At 34.5% G+C, this 11,544-nt stretch overlaps 1 protein-coding gene across 1 annotated transcript; it reads left to right on the plus strand.

The window, feature by feature from the left end:
- Positions 1-8,525: 8,525 nt before the first annotated feature.
- Positions 8,526-10,598, plus strand: LOC142224592 (uncharacterized). The gene has a single exon (XM_075294375.1). It carries the CDS (start codon positions 8,526-8,528, stop codon positions 10,596-10,598), a length of 2,073 nt encoding a protein of 690 aa, XP_075150490.1.
- The last annotated feature ends 946 nt before the right edge of the window (positions 10,599-11,544 follow it).

Below are 11,544 nucleotides of genomic sequence, written 5' to 3' on the forward strand. Positions count from 1 at the left end.
TCGAATGCAATAGATGGGGAGTGTTCTAAGTAGTAAAAAAATCATTACATAAATCAACATCCCCTTCAACTGCCCCTAAGGAATCATCCAAATAGCCCAGATGTCTCAACTCTCTCCACATATTTCTGGGCGACGATGCTAAGCCGTCTACAAAACTTTGCCCTGCATTTTCTTATAGTCGTCTTCAGCCGATTCCTATACCTGCAGTTCTATCGATCCTAAAGATACGATAGCCATTTATGCTGACCGCGGCATCCAAGATATCTACACGCAAAGGAAAAAAAAAACGTTTGGAAAACGTGTACCGAAAACGTTTCTATTTTGTTAGAGTTTTTTGAATTGCTTCGAAAAGTATACACTTTTATCACCAAAAAAATTCGTTTGTTACAAAGTGTTAATTTTTTTAATAAAAAAAGTTATTTTTGAACCAACAACACAGTCCATTTCGTTTATATCAAACACTGTTCTTTTCTGACTTTAGGTTTTTAATAAGGCACATTTTACAGTTCAAAATTTAATATACTACAAGTAATGTTGAACATTTTTTTCGGAATCTTCCTAACATATCTGGAATATATGTAAAAAAAAAAAACAAAAAAAACTTTGGTCGAAGCAAGGATCGAACCCACGACCCTTGGCATGCAAGTCAGACGTAGCAACCACTGCTCCATGGTGCCCAACTAAATGTATTTTTCTGTGAAATAAACTTTGTTTAATCGGCTCGCAAGCTATGCTATATAAATATAACTTATATGGATAATTATCTATTGATGACAATAACGGCTACATAGCTCAGTGGATAGTGTGTTGGCTTACAAATTGGATGGTCCGCGGTTCGATTCTCCGTCCAGGCGAAAGGTAAAAAAAAAAAATTTAAAAATGTATAAAATCATATAATTTATTTCTTCTACATTGTTTGTATTACAGAAAAAGGTGCTAAGAACTAAAAAACTTCGTGGAAGTGAGAAAGATGTGAGGGGAAAATGCAATTAGCCAGAAAAAAAATTTTTTGAGTTAGTCTTTATGAAATTGTTTTTACATCCTGGAAAAGAATATACGTTTATCACAAAAAGTATATACTTTTCTTCCAAATAAACTTCTTTTCAACGAACAGCAAATGATAAACGAACTTTATTTGTCTAAAATTTCGTTTGGGAGGAAAGAATTATTTTTTTGCGTGTATCTTCAGCCAAGACTACGATACCCCTATAACATAAAAAACTCCACTTGAAAAAATTAACCGAATTTCACCCATTTTACTCGAATTGTTTCCAGGCGCAATGCTCTGCGCATTAATATGTATAGTATTTAAGTGGTTTGAACTCAAGTGAAGGTCAGTAACAGAATTGACATTAATGATAGGTCCAAGGTTACTATCCAAACTCATTTTTCATGATAAATACCCATATAAGTGTCAATTTATTTACATACAGAATTATCTTAAGACTAAACTTAATATTAGGAAAAAAGGAAAAAAACTTGTAGAATATAATTGAAAATATCATTATCACGTAGAAAAAGTTAACGCTTCGTAATAAACTATCAAAAACAACAAAATGTTCTCAGAATTTAAGATATTCAAATCAAATTAATGATACCGTATTGAAGTTCACAATACCTCAACTGCAAGGAATGAAAAAGATAAAAAAACAAAGAAAAAAAATAATTAGTAGTTAATGTCACTGCCACAGTACCTAACCAAATTAAATGAACAAATAAAATGATCTGAATATAAGTATTACAAATGGAATGAACAACTATTTATATCCTAATCCTATGGAGGAGAGTGTATGAAGCGATAAAAAAAATAACAATGACCACATACTTACTGATCTTAATAGTTTAGTAAAAATTTTATTTCACATGCAGTTACCGTATAACATATGACATTAAAATAAAACTGGAGATCTCTTACACATTATTATGTTCTCTTAGTGCTTATCAAATGCTTACAACACTTTTATGATATGCAAAAATTAAGCGGTACTTTAAAGCCGGTGGTGTCCTTCAATATTGGAGAGTTTATAAAAAAAGTAACTATGTTCACAGATTTATGTACCAACATGCTTCACAATATTCACCTCAAAAAATCGTTATTATTTTGTGTGGTGAATATCGAGAACATTGTGCTGAGAGGGCCAGATTGACTATTATTTACAAACAGTAGATTCAAAGCAGAATAATTTATATGTAGAATGTTATGGTAAATATATTTCATAATAGGATGAGAAAAAATAGATATTTTTACCAAACACATGAATGCAACTGAAATATCGTGACTTTATGCTAAAATTTCAGAAATTTATTGGAATGAGAAGAAAATACTTTTATACTGAAATTAAAAATATATACACGCACAGAAAAAACATGTTTGGACATGGTTGCCGCATCCATTTAATGCTTATTTAGAGTATGTAATTGTCGCGAAAACCATGTATTTTGTCTTTGTAAAAATAATTTTCGAGCGGAGAAAAATATATGTTGGCAATAAGCATTTAAATGGTTCTCAAATGCCGCAAACATGTTCTATTATTTAAATGATAGAATTTGAGACCATTATATGGTCAGGAAAATCATGTATCTGACCATTCAATTTTTTTACTTTTTTGCAGAGAAAAAAATATTTTTATAGTTTACGTATAGACATGTCTACAACCATTACATGGCCATAAAGACCATGTACATTGTTTTCGTGACCATTTGATTTTTTAATTTTTTTGCAGCGACAAGAATTTTATAAAAACATTGAGCAGGTACACACGATTTTCATTTTGCGCGTCAGTCGTGTGTTGATTGTTTCTTGGAATGGACGGAGAATACGGAATTATTGTGTTTTGTGTTAATTTATTTATTAAGAAATGGCACGTGGTTTTATGTGAATACAAAAAAGGAAAGTGTAATTGAAAAAAAATATACCTGGTTTTTGTTCTGCATTTTGATGGTATAATTTATTTTTATTTGCAGTTATATGATGTCTGCGTTTGTACATTTGATGGGCACGAAGTAAATATGGAATGATTACTTATTGTTGAAATTGAACCAAACTAGAGTGTGTAAAAATATGTGAAGTTTGCTTGCACGACATTATAAATACAAATAAACAATGAATTAGTTTATAAATAAATAAAAACAAATAAATAAAGTTGATTTTGTGTTTTCTTTTCTCAAGTGGCGTCTTTTTTTCGACGACGAAAAAATTTTTTTCATAAAAATCAAAACATTTTAGGTTGTGACCATGTTCTTTTAACTAGAAGAAAAACATTTTTGACGAATAACATAACATTTTAGATCGTGACCATTGTCTTTTAATGGAAACAAAATTCTTTTTATCAATATAATAACATTTTAGATGATGACAATTGTATTTTTCTTAGAACCATGTTCACTGAGCCAAAATGGTTGCAGGTTAAAATGTTACATGGTCGCCGCAAAAATAGCTGCTATCATATTATTTTGCTCTTCGAATATGATTGTGGCAATCATGTTTCTTCTCTGCGTGTACATATCAATACCGTTACCAAATCAAAAATAAGTAAAGAATTTCTTACGAATACTTTAATTAATTGTTCCCAGGTTCTGATGTTTTTATATCTATTTTACACCAAATGAAATTAAATACAGAATTACTTAGGAATTTTTAAATTAATCTTTTCCAGGTTTTGAAGTTTGTTCTTTAAAAAATGTAAGCAATTTTTCGGAGTTCATCATTTCTTCTCTACCATCACTAAGATCCACCTTCACCTCCGGCTGATTTTTATTAATTGGCATAAACTTTTTGATTTTCTTGTCTCTCAGCAATCTCCTACAAATGTAGTTCATCTTTGAAGCCATTGGTGTTAAGTTGTCATATATAGAGATTCTATAGTTAATGTCAGAATCGATGACGTCACTCAATTTAAGGACTCTATTCGACATGTAGCGTTTAAAAAGTGAGTCTCGCTTATGAATACTATTAAATTTAGCAATCACCACCTTTTTGGTTTTTACGTAGGTGCATAAGTCACTATGATGAATTTCAATATCGTAAAGGCTGCCAATTTTAAGAACAGCCGTATGTAATGCCTCAGATGACAAATTAGAAGGCAATACGCTTATTATGACATCACTCCTATTCAACTGCCTCCTTAAAGTATTATTTTCGTCTTGCAGTTGTTTAATTTTAATGTTTACATAATTTTCCAATTTCTGGGTTCTTTCAACGCAATTGTGAACTTCATTTTTTTATATCATTGAGCTGCGACATCATATATCCAAGCTATGATCTTGGATAGATTATTTACACTGGCTTCTAACGCAGTAAGCCCAGCAGAGATATCTGCCGAGGTTGACTGCGACTGCTGGGCATTCATGCAGGTGTGAAATTTAAATACCACTCAACCTTTGCTTGCTTTGATTAATTCAACCATAGTGTCACTCAGGCCAGAATTTTTTGATGCGGCACATCTAAGATGGAACGACATTTTGCATGTCCCACAAGCAATAAACTTAGCACCCGCAACTTTATTTTAGCATGCCTCACACTCTGCAACCATTTTTACGCCAGCAACTTTAGCCTCTGCGATCAGCTTAACAATTAATTGGGGCATTAGAGGGTTAAACACAAAATAGTGATACCTTGCAAAGCAAAAATCAAAAGTATTGTCAATCCTGAGACGAATAACTCTTTTTCTTTTCTGTTTTATTTTAGCGATATTCTTAAACTCTCACTTCAGTATAGCAGTAAGCACATGACATCCAATTATTTAGAATCTTTTACATTTGAGAGAAGATTGTTTTTGACCACCTCTTAACACATTGTTTTGATCTTCACGTTTGGTATTGTTGTTCACAAAAGAAGAGACTGTTATATTTCTCTCATTTTTGTTTTAAGCACTCATATGTTAAGTTTCGAGTATAAGAGAGAGTTTTACTATTATTTTTATCACGTTTGGTCACAAAAGACAAATAATTGATTTAATTGTTAAAATACGAAGCAAAAATCATATGTCCAAACGACTGCAAACTAAATTACACTTCTTTGGCAAACAAGAATTTAGTGGGTACAATTTTTCTGAGAATTAGAATATTAAATTCACTACTTTTTCAGTTTGTGTCATTACTTTTATTGAAAACTCTGAGAGTTTTACAACTCTCATTCTATTCTGGGTTTTGGTGGTCGATAATATCCATCCAAAAAATGATTTTATAAAATTCTCTCCAAAGAGCAGTTTACTTATGCATTTCCTACAGGGAATGTTCCAAAGAGCAGTTCTCTCCAAAGAGCAGTTTACTTATCCAAAGAGCAGTTTACTTATGCAGGACTTAAGTAGTGGTGTTCCTTTCTGGAGAAATTTGTTTATTTGTGAAAGATTAATTCTGAGCGAGTACGGACCGGCACATTTACTGCACCATCAAGTAGTACATATGGATTTTGGCTTGGAGTTTCCCATTTTTTTACTTTGTTAATTTACTTTTTTTAAATTAGAACTGAAGACCCTATGCCAAATGTGGGGACGATCCGAATTAAACTGCGAGCTGTACTGTGCACACAAAAATACATAAATTATAATTATACCGAATCATAATATGATTCAATATAATTAGCGGGACTGAGACTGGTCCTTCTTGGAGTTACATACAAATGCACAAACTTATTATACCCTTTACCGCAGTAGTGGTGAAGGGTAGCATTACAATCCGTCTTTGGATGCATAACCAGACCTTTGCTCACACTCATTGACATAAACAAAATGAAAATCCTTACTGACACACACCAACAAGTGGAACATTCCCTGTAGGAAATGTCAATAGTGAAACAGTACTGATTTATTATTGACTGTGTCGCCAGTACTACTGACCAAATATACCCCAGACAATGTAAAATTCTATTGACATTAAACATGTACTTGTCATTGAGAATGGACTACTGACACAAGAACTACTGACTAGGTGGTACTTTTGGAACCATATGGAGACATTGACAATGGACTACTGAATCAGTAGTCCATTGTCACCATTTTGTCAACACTTGTTTACCAAATAAAAAGGCGTAAAATTAGATATTAAAATCATATTTATTATGTATCTTTAATTGAATTAAATTAAATTAATTATGTATATTTATTTAAATAAATTTAACGTCTAGGCCTTCCTCCTGCAATATACTGAACAGCTTCTCCAAACACTTTCTGGAAGGCGATGTTTCGATGTACCACTGCTTCAGTTTTTCCCTCAAATTCAGAGTTGGAGTGGGCAAATCAGCTAACTCAAAATCTTCAAAATTTTCACAATTTTCTTCTTGCAGCATAAAATCACTGAAAGTGCTCTCTCTAGAAATTAACTCCTCTTCAGCATTTGCTCTATCCTTGTACAATTTTAATTGCTTTTTCACAAGTCTTTTGTAATTTCTTTTATTCATTTTTTAATTCACTTATAAAAATTACTTTTGTCTGCGTGGGCAGCCCTGCATAATGGTATAAAATCATTGTTTGAATGAAATGATCCCTTCACACTCATTGTGAATGGATCATTTCATTTTGTTTTGTGGATTTGCCCTTGACCTATTTTCGGTGGTTGTTCTCTCTCTCCTTCGTTAATGGCCTCGACCTATGACAAAAGTGGTGACATAGAGACACATGTCCCCAGACTTCCTACAGGATTGTTATTCATGCATACTCACGATCAGAAGAAGGCAATAACACACAGAAATGCCATGACTTCTTACGTTCTAATAGCGTTTGTCCTTGTGTCAAAGAAAGCTTTGATTTCATGTAAATCTGTTCGAAGGTGTGGTGTGAATACAACCTTACCACTTTGTATCTTTGGGTAACCCAACTGTTCTTTTAGTATCATTTCACCAAACATTTAATTTAGACTCAAAGGAAATCGTTTTTTATATTATATTCATGAAATAAAAACTTTTCACTGGACCATGAATTGCGCTATGAGCCTACTCTAAAAGGTCATCTGTCGTTGTCTCATTGATTTATGCTATTGTATCAACACTAAAGTTAGCAACCAATTTTAAGTGAAAATTCATGTCCAGCGTAAAGCACAAGTTGCGTGGTGTCTTCGTGGAACCACAGATTTTTAATGTTAAGCGACCATCAATGTCCAAATCGATTTTACAGCTTGAGTGATTAACTTATGAACTTTACCGAAAAACATGTCACATTGATAAGTGTACAAAAATCAATAATGTCACTTAAAAGGAGGCCTTTTGGCAGGCAAAACATTCTGGTTTCTAAACAAAGTTTTTATGGCAACACGAAAGAGATCAGATCTTGTTGCTGACGTTGATGAATGATAGAATGGAGCTTCAAGAAGTTTGCTTATGCTGCTGTTATTTTTTTGTTTTACGTCTGTACTCGAGATGGGAAAACTGTTTCATGTAGCATTCAAGGAAGGTGATATCAAAATATTTTCATTTCAAGTTTTACTATATAATGGCGTAGTTATTGAACCAAATATTCGTCTGCAAATAAAATGAACAGGAGCGGTTTGTATTAAAAAATATTGTGTTTGCACCTTAACATACTCTCTGGAAATATGTGTAATAAATATATTATCAAACAATTTTCAGACTTTGTATTACATTTTATTTATTTTTTAAACTGCATCTTTTATTTGTCCACGACTTCTCTTGGTCTCCCTTGAATAAATGAAAATCTTTTTGATACCGGTTATTGAAACAGTTTTACACTATTTTACTTTGTACTTGATTTATTATAGTCATAACCTGTAATAAATTCTTGGACGCCATAACTGGAAAACGTTCCTCGACTACCGAAAATATTTCAATGAGATGGCTAAACAGTACAACATTCACCTAATATGGGGACTTGGCTACAGGAACATTCGAGGTAACAGCGAAACGGATGAGTTAGGAAGGCTAGGAACTACCTTACATATTCCAGGGGAACTATAAAATCTGCTGACTACCTGCAAGCTCATATAGCGGGAGAATTGCAAGGCTCTTATCATTGAGTGCTGCCCGATTGTATGTTAAGCTCAATGACAAGGGACCTTCTTTTTATAGACTAGTCTGAATGGCGTTCCACATCGCAGTTAAACTAGAAATGTCACCAGCATTACTGAGGTGGGATAATCCACCGCTGAAAAACTTTTTGGTGTCGAAACTGGGTTCGAACCCACGACCTTGTATATGCAAAACGGGCATGCTAACCATTGCACCACTGTGGGTCCATATTGGATATTGGAGAGCATTATATGAGCGATCTGTTGCCATTTTAAATACTTTCTCCAATTCGTTGTGCTATTATATTCTAAGCTCTAAATTCTCTAATATTAATATCACAAATTTTAATGTAAAGTGTAATTTACTTATAATTAATTTATTTACTTTCATAATAATGAACTGTGCTCTGAATCTTGTATAACTTCTGCATTTCTAATCGATGTTGAGTATACCCAATAACACTCAATCATGGTCCAGGGATGGAACTGCAAATATGATTAAAATTTTATCCAGTCAGCATAGTGGTCTCCACATATGTCATATTAACGCACAGAGCCTGTATAGGAAAATGGACGAGTTCAGACATATCTTCGAGGGATCCCCAGTTGATATATTCTGCATATCCGAGACCTGGTTTGATGACTCAATTACCGATATGATGGTGTCGGTGAAGGGTTATGAGATTTTTAGAGTAGATCGTAAAGGTTTTGCAGGAGGAGTAGCTATTTACGTGAAGAAGGGTTTAAACTGCAAGCCCAGGTTTACTTCCGACGGCATCGAATCAATAGAGTACATTTTCTTGGAGTTTTGCTTTCTCGATCGGACGGTTCTTATTGGGAGTGTATACCGACCCAGAAGTAATATCGAAATGGACCCTTTCATGAGGCAAGTGAAAATCTTTTCAACACAATTCGATGAAATTGTGATAGCAGGTGACTTTAACAGCAATCTTCTTGCAAACCAACAATTAGTAGGAGATATGAGAGCTCTTGGTCTATACGTGATAAATACTGACACTCCGACACATTTCACGCAATTTGCTAACACTTTACTGGATATCTTCGTAGTGTCTACTGAAGACAATATTCTCCACTATGATCAACTATCGGTACCTTGCTTCTCGAAGCATGATTTGATCTTTTTGACCTATAGAATATGTGTTCCATTTGGAACTGACAATTATTCTTACAGGGATTTTAGGAACATCGACTACTCGGCTCTGAGGCAACAATTTTTTCTTATAGATTGGTCATCTATATACCGCATCGATTCCCCCGATGATCAGTTAGCATTTTTGGAGGATAATGTAACATCGCTCTTTGACATGACCGTACCGATGATTACCAGGACAGTAAGGAGGAAAGGTAATGGCTGGTTCACTTCTCGTATCAGGGAACTGATCGATCAAAGGGATTTGAGGTTCGCCCAGTGGAAAATCTTCAAGACTACTGAAGCCCACGACGAGTTTCGTGCTGCTCGTAGGGCTGTGAATAGGGAGATGTCTCGGGATAAACGTAGGAGCTTCGAAAGAATGTTTGGGAATGCTCTAGGTTCGGGAAAGACATGGAAGACTCTAAAGGATGTTGGTATTGGCAAGTGTGGTGGAACTGTTGATCCATCTATCGATCTTGATTCCGTGAACGAAACGTTTTCCACCTTCCCAATTTTTTCTGCGGATCAATCATATTATGATACACCGAATACTCCGATCGAATCATCTTTCAATTTTGAATGTGTAAGTCGTTTTGATGTCATCAGAAGCTTCCTGTCTGTGAAGTCCAATGCAGTCGGCGCAGACAACATTGATCTGAGATTTATTAGGATTCTTCTGCCTGAACTGATACCTTACTTGACATACGTATTTAATCAATTTATTACTAGGAGTATCTTTCCTGATCGCTGGAAAATCGCCAGGATAATACCCATACCGAAGAAGAACTCCGAGTATAGACCAATTGCTATTCTGCCATTTTTATCGAAAGTGTTCGAACACCTACTGCATAGACAAATCACATCACACGTTAGCCGCAATGATCTTCTAGTATCAGATCGACAATCTGGTTTCAGAGCTCATCATAGCTGTACTTCAGCGTTGACGGATGTGGCTGAGGACATAAGAGAGAGTATAGACAATGGTGATATCGCACTACTTGCCCTGCTGGATCACTCGAAAGCTTTCGACACGGTTAATCATCACGTCCTGCAACAGAAACTGTCAGTATTTATGCACTTCTCGGTATTCTCTTCTAGCCTAATAGCATCATATCTCAGTGGCAGATCGCAATATGTTCAGGTTGGTCGGAATAGATCTGTGGCACTGCCAGTTTTACAAGGTGTTCCACAAGGTTCTATCTTAGGACCATTACTATTTTCTGTCTATGCGAATGACTTACCGGATGTCTTAACTCATTCCAAATCTCGGATGTGTGCGGATGATTTCCAAATCTACCTAAGCAGTAGCCCAGAGGAGTTTGATAGATGTGTAGAGAGATTTAATGAGGATTTGCGAGGGGTAAGCTTATGGTCGCAGAGAAACGGCTTGTCCCTCAATGCGACGAAATCCATGTGTCTGGTAATCCAAAAGCGTGTTAATCGCCTGTCACTAACTCCCTTCGTTCATATAAATGATGAACCTATTTAGATTGTCAGAAAGTATAGGAATCTTGGCATCATGTTTAATGATTCTTTAACGTGGTCAGACCATATAACCATGATCTGTGGCAGGACATTTGCCACTCTTAGAACTCTTTGGAAGACACAGAGATATCTACCACTGAGAATCAAACTGCTCTTGGCGAAGACCTAGTTAATTCCGGTATTGACGTATGGGTGCGAAATCTTTTCTAGTTGTGATGCTAGGAGCAAACGGAAATTGAATGTCTCCTTTAATGCATTATAAGAAACGTTTTCGGCCTCAACAGGTATGTCCATCTGACTCCGTTTTCAACCAGAATATTGGGGGTCCATTTTGAGAACTACCTGAAAATTCGTGTCTTAGTATTTCTACATAGGATTATTATGGACAAGGAACCTGATCATCTATTTAATAGATTACGCTTTAGTGCATCAGGTAGAACTGGTAATTTAATCCAACTACGCCACAGATATGTTGTATCGGAGTGACAATTCCTCATCCATACGATTCGTCTCTGGAACATGTTACCACTAAATATAAAGACAATTACAAGCAGAGCACAATTCAAAAACAAACTTTTTATATATTTTCTTTAATATTGACATGTTCCACAATAATAAGTAAACTACACTATCCATTCACTTCTTTTCATTGTACTTATCATAATTATATTTTGTATTTTAATTGTATTTTAATTGGCAATAAGATTCATATAATCTCTAGAAACGTTTATTAATTGACCCTGTTTAAGTTAACTTTCAATTTTGATATTTTATTTATTTATTTACGCTTTTTATTTTCGTAGCAAACAATCATTTCTTTTTACCTCATGTGTCACTCATTTATCTTATCTAAACGATAATTTTACATTTCGTTTTAGTTAAATTAATACAATCAAATGCCTGTACTGTAAATTATAGGACCTTGAGTCTTGTTGTGCAGGAACCAAACT

Source organism: Haematobia irritans, chromosome 2, assembly GCF_050003625.1.
Source record: "Haematobia irritans isolate KBUSLIRL chromosome 2, ASM5000362v1, whole genome shotgun sequence".
NCBI lineage: Eukaryota > Metazoa > Arthropoda > Insecta > Diptera > Muscidae > Haematobia > Haematobia irritans.